Genomic DNA, 15,478 nt, shown 5'->3' on the forward strand with positions numbered 1-15,478 from the left:
ACAAAGGGAAATGAGTTATGTTGTGCCTTTCAAGGGAATTAACCAGAGAGAGACTGATTTTATATACTTTGGTTTCTACTAATGGAAAGTAACTTCAGGAAAGTCAGATATCTAGTGAACTCCTTTCTACCCTTTCCCATTTCTTTTCTTCCCTATTCTTGATAAATCTTGACTGCAGTTCTAGATACATGTAGTTGGATTACTAGTGAGAGACAGATTCATGAATGGGTTGAGAGAGACAAAATATTGAGCCAATCTTAACTGAACTAAATATATAAAAAAATCTTTCTGCTCAAAGTTTGAATTCAGAACTAATGGACTAAAATGAATGCTCTTAGTAAAATAAAAAGCATTCCAGCACACTTTGATGTTTTAACAGTGACAGAGTTTCATTCAAATGAGTAGCACTTTGAGATATTTTATTTTATTTAAGTTCAAAATTTCACTGTGCCCCTTGGTAAAGAAACCACCTGCCAATACAGGAGATGTAAAAGACATTGGTTTGACCCCTGGGTGAGGAAGATCCCCTGGAGAAGGGCATGGCAACACACTCCAGTATCCTTGCCTGGAGAATCCCAGGGACAGGGAGTTGGATATAACTTGGTGACTGAACTTGCAGTTTAGGTATGTAATTTATGATGAAATTAGTTCTGTAAGTTACTATACAATATTAATAAATATTGTCACATATAAATACACTCTAAGAGATGAAACACTACATGGGTTATCCATTCTAAATACTTAGTATAATTTGCTGCTGTTGTGCAGTTGCTCAGTCCTGTACGACCCCATGGACTGCAGCATGCCAGGCTTCCCTGGCCTTCACTATCTTCGGGAGTTTACTCAAGCTTAGCACAATACTTTAAAAAAAAACTCCTTACTAATGATACCACGTTTATCACTAGATAGTACTTTGGTTTTCTTTTAGTTCGTATCTAACATCTACACATCACATGATAGCTTCATTTTTCTTTTAATTTACGGAAGATATTGCTCTTGTATTTACCACCACCACCACCATCCCCCTAAACAAACAAACAAAAAATTGGGACATGCACCACCTAATTCCTGACTACATGTGCATGTGGTTTCAAACAGGTCAAAATAAGTTCCAGTATATAAAATACTGAACATTTGGGAATGATCTGTAAGTTATTTTGTGAGTATGCTGTAAACAGATGCTTGAAAACAGATGCTTTTCAGAAGAAAACTGCTGACCTTGCAAGAATTTTTAAACCGTCAATTCTTCAGTTAAGAAACAGCACATCTGTGAAAATGACTATACTACCAAACGCAATCTACAAATTCAATGTGATCCCTATCAAATTACCAATGGCATTTTCACAGAACTAGAACAAAAAATTTCACAATTCATATGGAAACACAAAAGACCCTGAATAGCCAAAGCAGTCTTGAGAAAAAAGAATGGAGCTGGAAGAATCAACCTTCCTGACTTCAGAGTATACTACAAAGCTACAGTCATCAAGAGAGTATGGTACCAGCACAAAAACATAAATATAGACCAGTGGAACAAGACAAAAAGCCCAGAAATAAACCCATGGACCTATGGGTACCTTATTTTTGACAAAGAAGGCAAGAATATACAATGGGGCAAAGCAGCCTCTTCAATAAACTGTGCTGGGAAAACTGGACAACTACATGTAATAGAATGAAATTACACTTCCTAACACCATACACAAAGATAAACTCAAAATGGATTAAAGTCCTAAATGTAAGACCAGAAACTATAAACCTCTTAGAGGAAAACATGGGCAGAACACTTGATGACATAGATCAAAGCAAGATCCTCTATGACCAACCTCCTGCTGCTGCTAAGTCGCTTCAGTCGTGTCCGACTCTGTGCAACCCCATAGACGGCAGCCCACCAGGCTCCCCCGTCCCTGGGATATCCAGGCAAGAACACTGGAGTGGGTACCAACCTCCTAGAGTAATGGAAATAAAAACAAAAGTAACAAGTGGGACCTGATTAAAATTAAAAGCTTTTGCTCAGCAAAGGAAACTAGAAGCAAGGTAAAAAGACAACCCTCAGAATGGGAGAAAATAATAGGAACTGAAACAAATGACAAAGGATTAATTTCCAAAATATACAAGCAGCTCATACAACTCATTACCAGAAAAACAATCAACCTAATCAGAAAGTGGGAAAAAACCTAAGCAGACATTTCTCCAAAGAAGACATGCAGATGGCTAACAAACACATGAAAAGATGCCCAACACTACTCATTATTAGAGAAATACAAATCAAAACTACAATGAGCTATTACCTCACACTGGTCAGAATGGCTATCATCAAAAAGTCTACAAACAATAAGTGCTGGAGAGGGTGTGGAGAAAAGGAACACTCTTGCACTGTTGGTGGGAATGTAAATTGATACAGCCACTATGGAAGATGGTACGGAGATTCCTTAAAAAAACTAGGAATAAAACCACCATATGACCCAGCAATCCCACTCCTAGGCATATACCCCAAAGAAACCAAAATTGAAAAAACCACATGTATCCCATTGTTCATTGCAGCACTATTTACAATAGCTAGAACATGGAAGCGATGTAGTTGTCCACTGACAGATGAGTGGATAAAGTTGTGGTACATATACACTATGGAATATTACTCAGCCATAAAAAGGAACATTGAGTCAGTGCTAATGAGGCGGATGAACCTAGAGCCTATTACACAAAGTGAAGTAAGTCAGAAAAAGATACATATCATACACTAATGCATATATACAGAATCTAGAAACAAGGTACTGAAGAGTTTATCTGCAGGGCAGCAATGGAAAAACAGACATAGAGAATAGACTTATGGACAATGGGGAGAGGGGAGGAGAGAGTGAGATATATGAAGAGAGTAACATGTAAACTTACATTACCATACGTAAAATAGATAGCCAACAAGGAATTTGCTCTATGTCTCAGGAAACTCAAACATGTGCTCTGTATCAACTTAGAGGGGTGGGATGGTGAGGGAGATGGGCGAGAGGAAAAAATAGAAACAGCACCCCTAACTGACATCCTAAGGCAATTTTGTACAAAGGAAAAATAACTCTGGTATTTTGTATATGGATTTTTTTTTTTTCTAACTTCAAGTCCTTTGAATCTAGAGTATCACAGTAAAATAAATGTTTTGTAGTAACACACATTAAATATCCAAAATGATAAATGGGGTAGAATTTAAGGAACTGAGGCCCAGATGAGCTGATGTCACTTGTGCAAGGATACACCATTTCATTAGCACAGCAGGACTAGAACCCAGTCTGCTGCTTATTTAGCAAGCTCTTCCATAATCAGTCCTTTCCAGGAATAAGCAGCGGACCTGCCAGCCTTTTAAAAGTAACTGATTTTATAACCTGAGGAGAGGGAAACTTTGGGGTGTGGTGAAAGACTGTTTCCTAAGGAAGACTCACACTCTACCATTTGGATTCAGTCCCTATTAGCTCAGACTGTCAAGCATCTGACTCAGTTCAGTCGGTCAGTCGTGTCCGACTCTTTGTGACCCCATGAATCGCAGCACGCCAGGCCTCCCTGTCCATCACCATCTTCCGGAGTTCACTCAAACTCACGTCCATCGAGTCGGTGATGCCATCCAGCCATCTCATCCTCTGTCGTCCCCTTTTCCTCCTGCCCCCAATCCCTCCCAGCATCAGTCTTTTCCAATGAGCGTCTGCCTGCTGCTGCTGCTGCTGCTGCTAAGTCGCTTCAGTCGTGTCCAACTCTGTGCGACCCCATAAACAGCAGCCCACCAGGCCGGGGTTCTCCAGGCAAGAACACTGGAGTGGGTTGCCATTTCCTTCTCCAATGCATGAAAGTAAAAAGTGAAAGTGAAGTCGCTCAGTCGTGTCCGACTCTTAGCGACCCCATGGACTGCAGCCCACCAGGCTCCTCCGTCCGTGGGAGTTTCCAGCAAGAGTACTGGAGTGGGTTGCCATTGCCTTCTCCAGAGCGTCTGCCTACAATGTGGGAAACCCGGTTTTGATCCCTGGGTCCGGAAGACCCTTTGGAGAAGGAAACGGCAACCCATTTCAGAACTCTTGCCTGGAAAATCCCATGGACGGAGAAGCGTGGTAGGCTACAGTCCACGGGGTCGCAAAGACTCTGACACGGCAGAGTGACAAAATGAATGAGTGACAACGCCGCCGCGATGCACCATTTAAAAATTTTTTTTAACAACAAAAACATTTGTATTGGGGTATAGCCCATTCACAATAACAATGGTTGATAGTTGCGGGTGAACACGATGCAGCACTTTTAGAAGCAAATGCAAACTGCGAACATGCTTTTAACTACTGACTTCTCCAGATATGTATACCATACGGTACAACTGTGGAACTTTGTCCGGGGTCGTTTAGCTTCTAAAACGTTAATTTTCGGCCTCTGCAGTACAAAATTAGGGATTCCACATCCGGGCGTCTACACTTCATACCAGAACAGCACTAGTCTCTACTTCACTTGTGGGGAAAAAAACACACACAACAAAAACCTTATTCGGTTTTCTCCTGCCTTCCCCATCTTCTCTCAACATTTCCCCTTAGTAACTTCTGCCACTAAAGCCTTCCATTCCGCTATGAAGCGCGCTCGCCCACCTTCTCCCCATCTTCAGGGAGCTTCTTTCTTTCTTTCTCCCACCGCCCGTTCTCTTTGGTTCTTTCCGGCTTCCAATATCACCCGCAAGAGCAGAAACATACTGCACACGCGCATTAAGGCCGTCGTCGCTTTGCATCTCGGGAATGCTTGGCCGGTTTCTTTCAGTCTCTGATTCGCGGAGGCCGCCCTGCGGTAGTTCTCGCGGTATTTGCTGCCGCCAGTCGGCGAGAGAGGCTGCTGTTCCCTGGCGGTCCTTTCTAGCTCATCTGGACGCCGGGGCTCTTGTGTTTCCAGTTGCCAGGTCGCGTATCATGACGTCCGCCTTGGAGAACTACATCAACCGTACCCTTCAGTCGGCTATCGCGGGCATTAGCTAAGGCCTTGGTGAGGCCCACGTCTGGCCCCGGAGTGGACCAGTGCTGGAAAGGCCAGGGGTCGGGATCGGCGGGCGGTTGGGGCACCGAGCCACTGACGGGCTTGGGTCTCGGGGTGGGGATACAGAGGTTAAGGAGGCTCACCCCTGGGACTGGAGCCCGCAGCTCCTGCTGGTCCAAGGCGTCTTAACTTGATGGAAAAGCCGAGCAAAACCGACAAGATTATTCTGAACTTTTCCGTGTCTCTATAGAAATCAGTTATTGATTCACCCTTTCCATTTCCCTCGGGCCTATACGTTCACGTTTGGGAATAAGATAGTTTTACCAGCTGCGACGGTGGACTCACAAATCTATGTGTTTGTTTTATTCATAGGCTTTGCTCAGTCTTCAAGGATAGCAGAAACTTTACAGATGATGCAAAAATCGAATGTCTGCCCCTTTACCAGCTGAAATCTCAACTTTATTGTTGATGGAATTAAAATAATGCTTGCTGTTGTAATAGATCGGCTTGTGGGGCAAATAGCTTTAAAAAGCTCCTGTAATAGTACTCTATGCACCATTTTAAAGTCTCGGGACAGAAACATTACGTTGTGCTCTCATGTACAAATTTGGGACAAAAGTGGAATGCTAAAGGTTTTTCTTTTTAAATGATGCAAGCATATTGATACTTGTGATATTGATTATAGTTTCTTTTGAATTCCAGAAGGCAGGTCCTAGAAGACAGTGTCTTAACGTATTAAATCATTTGACATTGAATAGCACTCATCCAATTTTCGTTTCAGAGATGATGAAACAGGTTTAAAAAAAGGAAAAATATCTTGCTCAATTTTCATATTTGCAATATTCCCTCATTAAAAATGAGTACCAAACATCCCAGCTTGTTTTAAGATAGAATACACTGATCTCATAAAAAGGATGTTTTCTATTTTTCCTTTTTTAGATTGTGTAGTTGTCACAGAGAATTAAGAACATACAATTTTATGTTGTAAATGTGGCTGTGTTAAATAGTTGTATCTTAATTCTGTCACCTTTTTTCCTAGTAATTTAAGCCATTTACTTACCAGATTTTAAGTTTTCAGTTTGCATTCCCTTAGAAATGCTTTCCTTGATTCAGTTATCAGGAACTGTTGCTGTCATTACTTCTGATGGGAGAATGATTGTGGTAAGTATTTGGTGTATTCATTCTCTGCTTTCTTTTAGGCTTTTCTGCCTGTGATGCTCAGTTGTCCCAGACTCTTTGTGACCTCCTGAAGTGTAGCCTGCCAGGCTCCTCTGTCCATGAACTTTTCCAGGCAAGAATACTGGAGTGGGTTGCCATTTCCTGCTGCAGAGGATTGTCCCAACTCAGAGATCAAACCCGGATCTCCTGCGTCTCTTGCATTGGCAGGTGGATTCTTTGCTGCAGTGCTACTTGGGAAGCCCACTCTTGAAGGCTTACTGGTTGTAAATTTTTATGTACAACCTCTGATCTCCAGTGCCTAGGCACCAGAGTACACCTGCATTGCAGTTTTCTTATGATTCAACTCTTTATCTCTTTGATAAATAGCTGCCAATCCGTTTTTTTTTTTGTTTTTTTCATTAATAAACATTGGCTGTAAGTTACATACAAGGCTTCTTCTAGAAGCTTGGATGAATAACAGAATCTGCCCTTAGAGAACTTCTGGTCTAGTCTGCAGATATTTGTCTATATTTTGTATTTATCTTGCTTCATCTTTTATTTCCTTCCTCATTTAGTGCTCTGACATCTACTACATGAATCATACAGGTTGTTTTTTTTTTTTTTTTTTTAAATGTGTGTGTGTGCTTTTTGGAAACTTTTAAAAAAGATTTAGATACTACCTCTATATAATGAACATTTAAGACATGTACATTGTTAATCTTCAGATATTCTTAGGTTGTAGAATCTCGTGCTTCTGTAGAATAAATTATGATGAATATTGAAGTGTATTTCATCTCATTTTTCCTTTTATCGCTGTATCCCATTTTAATTCCAGAAAAGTCTTGGATTCTCTCCTTGATCTGAGGAATTTATTCCATGATTTTTGGTGGCTTAATTTCATTTATAATTCATGATTGTTAACTTTCAAAAAAGTTTTAAGGCTGCTAAACTTTATTGTCTTCTATAATTCATAGAATTTGTTCTTCTATCTTCCTACTCTGCAACTGATGTTTTTTTCTTTTTAATCCTTGGGGTTTTTCTCAGTGGGTCCTTAAGTGGCAATTACCAAGTGTCAGACTTTGCCATTTATTAAACATGTGTCATGTACCAGGCATGTCCCGTGTGTTACATCACTTAATCCTAGTACAACTCTGTGAGGAAGAACTAGCCCTGCATTCTAAGCTAAGAACCTGGATCAGAAAAAGAGTCACTTTCCCAGAGTCATATGAATGTATGTGGCAGAGCCAAACTGGGATTTAAACTAAATTTGACTCCAAAGCCTAAGGCCAGTCGCCTTGCTTCCTTTTTAATCAAGAGAGCAGTCATGGTTTTGTTTATTTTTTTAAGGTACTTCACATTGTATTTTGTCAAATTAAGAGAGTTTGAAATATTTTAATCTCATCTTAACTTTGAGAAGTTATAGCTATTAAGAAATATTTGCAAATAGTTTTTTAGTTTGTGGAAACCTTGGGTTTAAAATTTTTTTTTAATGGTATAGATGATAAATTGGAAATTTGTTTTAACTTTATAGAAGGAAAGCCATTTAAAAAGAACATTTCGAGAACTAAAGTTCAGCAGTTCTGTATTCCTTTGACACATATTTCACTTGATAGAATTTGTTGAGTCGCTAAGTTATGTCCTACTCTTTATGACCCCATGGACGGTAGCCCACCAGGCTCCTCTGTCCATGGGATTTCCCAGGCAAGAATACTGGAGTGGGTTGCCATTTCCTTCTCCAGGGGATTTTCCCAACCCAGGAATTGAACCCACATATACTGCATTGGAGGGAGAAGGCAATGGCACCCCACTCCAGTCCTCTTGCCTGGAAAATCCCATGGGCGGAGGAGCCTGGTAGGCTGTAGTCCATGGGGTTTCGAAGAGTCGTACACGACTGAGCGACTTCACTTTCACTTTTCACTTTCATGCATTAGAGAAGGAAATGGCAACCCACTCCAGTGTTCTTGCCTGGAGAATCCCAGGGACGGGGGAGCCTGGTGGGCGCCATCTCTGGGGTTGCACAGAGTCGGACACGACTGAAGCGACTAAGCAGCAGCAGCAGCAGCAGCAGCAGCATACTGCATTGGCAGGCAGATTCTTCGATGCTGAGCCACCAGGAGAGCCCACTTGATAGAATGTGTGTGTCTACTCAGTTGTGTCCAATTCTTTGCAACCCCATGGATTGTAGTCTACCTCACTCCTCTGTCCACTGAAACTTGATAAAATAGTTACTTGTAAGATGAAGCCAAGAAGCTGTGTATGAGTGTGGTAACAACTATTTGCTAACTAATTTAGTATAGTAAGTACTCCACATTTTGCTTCTTTTCCAAATTTTAAGTTAACATTTTCTCTTTATCTTGGTCTAATTTTACATATTTTGAGTTTTAAAACATGAAACTTTAATAAGAGATTTAACCAACCAAAGCCATCAGTATAAGTTGATGTTCTTCAGAAACTGAAATAGCATCTGAGATACTGTGTTGAAATATGCCCATGTCTTCCTTTATTAGAAGCCATGATTCTTCTGTAAAACTCTGAATATTTCCTTCAAGTTCTAGAACTTTCCAGTTGTTGTGATCATATTTGTGTCTACTGTTACTGAGTTATTAGGAGGATTAAATATGTAAATCCATATGCAGCCCATAGAACACTTTGGCAAATACTAAGTACTCATCTAGCCTTAGCTATTACTACTACCACTTGAAGTTTGTGTATATTTATGGGATTGATTTGAATCTCTAAAAAGTGGTAAATTATATTTGTTTGTTCATAGTAGTGTAACATAGAAGTTCAGTGGTCTGGCTTTGAAGCTAGCCTTTCATGGTTTGGATTCTAGCTCTGCTAATTTCCAGCCATGAAACCATGCGAGATTATTTCTCTGTGCCTCAATTTTTCTTCTCTGAAGTGGGAATACATATAATATCTACTACAAAGGGTAGAGATTGGTTGAGATAATGTGTAGCATGTTTACTGGCATGTAAGATTCTGAAGGAGATCAGCCCTGGGATTTCTTTGGAAGGAATGATGCTGAAGCTGAAACTCCACTACTCTGGTCACCTCATGCGAAGAGTTGACTCATTGGAAAAGACTGATGCTGGGAGGGATTGGGGGCAGGAGAAGGGGGCGACAGAGGATAAGATGGCTGGATGGCATCACTGACTCGATGGACGTGAGTCTGAGTGAACTCTGGGAGTTAGTGATGGACAGGGAGGCCTGGTGTGCTGCGATTCATGGGGTCACAAAGAGTCGGACACGACTGAGCAACTGAACTAAACATGTATGATACTGTTATATTACTATAGCTGCTGTGTATGGGAGTATTTCCCTTAAGTTTTCCTTTTTTAAGTTTGTATCTTTAGAATATTCACTTCTGGATAGCCTGAAGTTTTATGCTACTTCCTTGGAAGTAACTAATACATGGGGTCCTTTGTAATTCTCAATAGCTCTGCACACTAGCAGAGGCTTGGTGCCCCCCTCCCCCTTAAAAAACCAAGAGGTAAGTTTTGTGCCAAGAGTACTCTTGGTCATGAAGAGATATTTTATAGTAAACTTGTATGTATATTTAAAATAGGTCCTCTTATTGGAATACCTGGCAGCTAAAATGGTGTGGTTGAATTTACATATTCAGATACTTTGTCTTTTTTCTCTTGAATATTTTCTTTACAGGGAACACTGAAAGGTTTTGACCAGACCATTAATTTGATACTGGATGAAAGCCATGAACGAGTGTTCAGCTCTTCACAGGGAGTAGAACAAGTGGTACTAGGGTTATACATCGTAAGAGGTGACAATGTGTAAGTAAAATGTCTGTTTTTAGGCAAGTAGCTCAGACTGTAAAGGCATTCGCCTGCAATGCAGGAGACCTGGGTTCAATCCCTGGGTCAGCAAGATCCGCTGGAGAAGGAAATGGGAACCCACTCCAGTATTCTTGCCTGGAGAATTCCAAGGATAGAGGAACCTGGTGGGCTATAGCCTATAGGGTCACAAAGAACTGGACACGGCTGAGTGACTGACACACAGCAGTATACAATAGGTGTACTGCTTTGCTGTGTGGAGAAGAGGTTTCTATCTACTGAGATTTGTCCATATTTCTAATAGTTAAATAGCCTGAATAGGGTCCAGAAAGAACCCTGCCTTAACATTGGATACTTCACTGGAGGAGGTTCTTAAAATGTTCTTCCAAAATATCCCTAATTTCAGAGGAACATAAATACACCTCTGGGCTAGAGTTTGAAAATGTCTTTGAAATCTCTTGTGTGAACAGTTTAAAATAATGCTTTATAATATAGCTGAATTTATCCATTTTTTCTTTTAATTTTTAGTATAATTGGCACACTTAAGCTGTCCCATGTTTATGTCCTGGCCTCAGTTAACTTGTGACACTGATATGACAATTTGAGAAGATACATTTTAGTGGTAACAGTATAAGAAAAGTGCAACATTGTAGAGCAGTACTGTCCAGTACAGTTTTAGGGGATGATGGAATGTTACATATCTGTTGTATATCTGCATTGTCCACTGTAGTAGGTACTAACCAAGTGAGTGGCCACTGGGTACTTGAAAAGTAGCTGGTGTGACTGAAGAAATGAATTTTAGATTTTACTTAATTGTGCTTAATTTTAATAGTCACATGTGGCTAGAAGCTGCTGTATTAGTGCAGTTATAGAGACTGGAATATTGTTGAATCACTTTACTAGTGAGCACTGTTTAAAAGTAAAACATAGCTGGAAGGCAGTGAAAGATATATAGCATCTCAGATTATTTTGTTGGACAAGTAGAATATGGAAGAAAATCACCTTTAGATGGTTAAACTATTTGATCTTTAATCAAAACCAGAGGTTTATAAAATATCCTATAGAGATAATATTTAGGTGAAGTGAGCTGTAAAGAATGGCAGGTAGAGCCCAGGTCTCCTGATGAGAATACACTGATTATATTGGGACTCTGCATAATAATTGAGTTTAAGACAATTTCTCCTACTTTAAAAAAAATTTTCTCTATTTTTGAACTTCATTTTAAAAAAATTTAAAACATTGCTGTAGACCCAGTGATATGCTGGAGCCATCTTACACTGCTTACCAAAGCAGATTTTTATATTTGGGGAAATTTTGCAAACTGATTGATTGATGTCTTGTTGATAACTTAAAATTGGCTGTAGTAGAATTATTTTGCACTATGGATCTCAGTCAACACTGTGAATCATTCTACCCCTTTTCCTTGGAGAACTGGTTTTAAAACATTTTTCAGCACTCTACTCTCCATAAGGATTTTAAATGACACTAGGTTTTTAAAGATGGAACTGAGGCCTTGATTTGTTTCATATTGAGGAAACTGAACATATTCTTCTACAGTTTGGCATTTCTCATTTATTAAAGAACTGAAGACTTTATATAGTTCAAAGGAAAATCAGGCAAATTCTGTGTAACATATTTATTTGTAGAATTTACTTTCAGTAAAGCCAGACAAATTTGAACAACTGGTCTCTTATGGAATAGTGTTTCAAACGTGTCCCCTGGTCTGAAATGTAACAATACATATATCCAGCTAGAGATATTGGTTACCTAGCATGGCATTAATGAAATTAATGTTATACGTATTATGTTAGTGTTGAATCAAGGAAAAAATTTGCTGACTTTTAACCCTAGTCAGTCACAAGTCATTCACATCAAAAATCATTTGTTAGATACCTAAATATCTGTTTTGTCATCTTTATGTGGAAGAATTGCACTTCTTTTTGTTGTTGGATTTACACTGAGTAAATTGAGAAACCATGAAAGGGAAACTAACATATTATGTTGATGGATTTAGTTCATTGAACTTACTCAAATAATAGACACTTTTATTTGGTTGTTTAGTAGTGATTTTTTGATCCTCCCCCAACTCCACTGCACCTCGCCCATTCCCAGAATAGTCCTTCAGTTCAGTTCAGTCTCTCAGTTGTGTCTGACTCTTTGCGACCATATGAACTGCAGCATGCCAGGCTTCCCTGTCCATCACCAACTCCTGGAGCCTGCTCAAACTCATGTCCATTGAGTCGGTGATGCCATCTAGCCATCTCATCCTCTGTCATCCCCTTCTCCAATAGTCCTTGGATTCAGTGAAAATCAGGATTGAAACTCTGGGGTTTTATACGATTATGTATTCCATATGTGTTTTTTTTTTTCCTTTAAAGACTTGTGGCTTTGCTTTAAAGACTAGTCACACTGTATGCAGTTCATCCTTTAATCTTTGTTCCTGTAACAGTGTTGCCTTCAGTTTGAGTTTTGTGACTTAAATATGAAAACGTTTTTCACTTAACCAGTAGTTCTCTTTATTATCTCCTCTCAGTTTTAGTCAGAAATGAGATTGTTCTGATTTTTTTTTTTTTCCTTAACAGTGCAGTCATTGGAGAAATTGACGAAGAGACAGATTCTGCACTTGATTTGGGGAATATTCGAGCAGAACCTTTGAACTCTGTAGCACACTGAGGAAAAATTACATATATCAGACAGCTGTAAATCTTTGTACAGAAACTGATTATTCTGAGACTGATGGTCAGAATTTTTAGGAATGTGTAATTGTGGATTTTGACTCCATGCTGATTCATTGTAATATGATATGTAAATTAAAATATTTCTACATTTTCTTGAAAAATACTCTTTTTTGGCCTAAATAATACACTTGGTAGCTTGGTTTTATTTTTCTATTAAATATTAATAGTAAAGAAATCTAATGATTATTTTGAGAACTTTTAGAAAAGATATTATACTATTTTAATATTTATGGAAAACTAGTTGAAAAGAGAAATTCATGTACTATATAAATTAAACTTACAAATCAATAGTGCAGGATACATGTTTTTTTTCCCTGATTTTTTAAGTCATGGTAAGGTAAATCTTGTCTTGTGCAGCTGTCTGAACCATCCCCATTTATCACACTGCCCTGCTGGTTGCTCTATAGCACTTTAGAAATGTGGGTAAAAGTGTATTTGGTTGAGAAAAGGAAAAATGCTAACACAGTTGTGTATTTTACGTGACAAAAATTTATTCCATATAGTCTTAAAAACCATCTTACCTTTTAAGAATTGGGGAATTTCTAGTATTAAAGGAATTTTTTTTGTTATTTATAAATGCTAGTAAATATATTTTGAGGCAGTGCTTGCTATTACTGTCAACAGCTTTTTTCATGATTCCCTAGTTCCATGAACCTATTTAAAAAAGATGTAAACATCTTTTCTCTGAGCTTGTCAGGCCTATTCTTTGGTTGATTCTTGGAGTGAGTCAGTTAAATAGATAAATGTTCCTTCTTTGCTCAACTGGTTGTGTATACTTTTTAAAGGATCCCTAGAAACAGAGCTATAAGCAGTGTTTAGATACCCAAGCTAGTCCGCAAAAACTCTCAAGTCATATGTAGGCCAAAGTGCATAACTTTGTGGTAAGAATAGAAAAATATTTATTTTCTTGTAATTTAAAATTTCAATAGTTTCTTTTTAATGAAAGTATTTAAAATAGAAGTTGCCAAGCCTTTTTTGTTAAGATGCAGGTAATATTTTAAGCTTTGAGGGCCATATGGACTCTGTCACAGTTACTTAAGTCTGTTGTAGCATGAAGATAGCCAAAGATAATACATAATAGATGATAGTTGTAGCTGTGTTCCAATGTTCCAATAGAACTTTATTTACGATAACAGGTGGCAAGCTGGATTTGGCTTGTAGGCCACAGTTGTTGACCCTTGGCTCAAAATGAAAAATACAAGCTCAGTAGGAAGAGATGATGACTGATTTGTATAAATTCTGGAAAGGGTTTCTGGAATGGATCCTTTCAGAGTTCAGAGGTGGATTTTATTGTATTTTTTTGGTAATATTGAAATCCCTACTTATTAAAAATGGTAGTTATTTTGGTTCACAAATAAAACATTTTTCAGAGGAAAATATCTTCACATTTTCACAAAACCAAGACCTGTAAGGAGAGAACTGTTAGATAGTTTTCTCCCTTGGTCATGAAGCACCAATACCCAGAATAACTTGGTTGATGTTCTGATGTTCAGGGCTGTCTCTGGGATGATTAGAGGAAGGTTAGCCAGTATTGGCTATCCATAGATATTTGGCTTTTGTAGTATAAGGTTTTATAATCAATTTAGTTATAAAAGAAAACAATGCAAAGTGGGTAAAGCAAATAGCCCATTTTAATTAGGGATTGTAAACCATATGTTCTGTTTAAATAAATAATGTATTTTAAATTGGTCAACTAATTCCAAAAGGAAGGAATACAGCTCATTTAATTGCTAAGTAAAATGTATTCTTAGTATAAATGATGTCCAGAATCAGATGCTTTCTCCACATAATTGACCCAACACAAATAACACACATACCATAATCCCTCTCCCTCATAGTAACCATTTTCCTCTCTATGATGTGTCCTGGGAGCAGCAGGGGTTAAGATGGTTATATAACATCACCAACTCAGCCCGAATTTGAGCAAACTCCGGGAAATAGTGAAGGATAGAGGAGTCTAGTGTGCTGCAGTCTATGGGGTCACAAAGAGTCAGACACAGCTACTGAACAACAGCAACCTTTTGAAATCTAAAATGCCTCATAAGGATGTATTTTCCTAATTGATGCCAGAATAATCAAATGTCTTTATTAATGGTTGGTTGGGGAAGTAATGCTCAACAAATTCAAGTTTGATTTCATATTGCATGAGCATTGTAAGGGAGCCACAATTATGAATGCCAACTTGATTAATATGCAGTGTCAAGTCTTACTTAAATAAGACTTTATCAGTCAGTTCAGTTCAGTTGCTCAGTCACGTCTGACTCTGCGACCCCATGAATCACAGCACGCCAGGCCTCCCTGTCCATCACCAACTCCCGGAGTTCACTCAGACTCGCGTACATCGAGTCAGTGATGGCATCCAGCCATCAAAGGCTCAAATCAATTTAACCTGCAATTATATCTGTGCTTTGTGACTTAGACTAAGCTGAGCTTAATGAAACAAGGAAATTCTAGGCAAGCTATTTTCACTGAAGTTTTTTGTAAAGGGCAATTAACTGCAAAAAGAATGTTTTTTAACTGAAAAGATAACAGTTTAGAGCATAAAGGTAATCTTTTATTGCTTTACTTAAAACATGTGTTTAGCACCTTTATAAAATTCTGGATTTTTAATGTGAAGTAGAAGTATGACAAAAACAACTTCTAAGTAGTATTTGTTACACAAATGTAGGCTATCCATGTCAACATTTTTCTCAGATGTATAACACGGAAGGTTTACCATGTAGATGAGAGAGTATACTGTCCCTTTATAATGTGAATGTACTTATAGTCACAGTTAAGAAGCAATCCTTAACTGGCAATGTAGTGTATTTTGGG

General features: G+C 38.6%; 1 protein-coding gene and 1 long non-coding RNA gene across 2 annotated transcripts in view; one reads left to right on the forward strand and one right to left on the reverse strand.

Annotated features, from left to right (window-relative positions):
- Positions 1–4,736, reverse strand: part of LOC132659754 (uncharacterized) — a 29,901-nt gene extending 25,165 nt beyond the window's left edge. Inside the window, exon 1 of the long non-coding RNA XR_009600518.1 lies at positions 4,602–4,736. This is a non-coding gene — a long non-coding RNA (uncharacterized LOC132659754). The remainder of the gene's footprint in view (positions 1–4,601) is intronic.
- A 112-nt stretch (positions 4,737–4,848) lies between these two features.
- Positions 4,849–12,765, forward strand: LSM8 (LSM8 homolog, U6 small nuclear RNA associated). The gene is made up of 4 exons (XM_004008008.5): positions 4,849–4,944; positions 6,098–6,138; positions 9,799–9,926; positions 12,509–12,765. The coding sequence occupies exons 1-4, from the start codon at positions 4,914–4,916 to the stop codon at positions 12,597–12,599; spliced, it is 291 nt and encodes a 96-aa protein (XP_004008057.3). The 5' UTR covers positions 4,849–4,913; the 3' UTR covers positions 12,600–12,765.
- The last annotated feature ends 2,713 nt before the right edge of the window (positions 12,766–15,478 follow it).

This window comes from Ovis aries, chromosome 4 (genome assembly GCF_016772045.2).
Source record: "Ovis aries strain OAR_USU_Benz2616 breed Rambouillet chromosome 4, ARS-UI_Ramb_v3.0, whole genome shotgun sequence".
NCBI classification, from domain to species: Eukaryota; Metazoa; Chordata; class Mammalia; order Artiodactyla; family Bovidae; genus Ovis; species Ovis aries.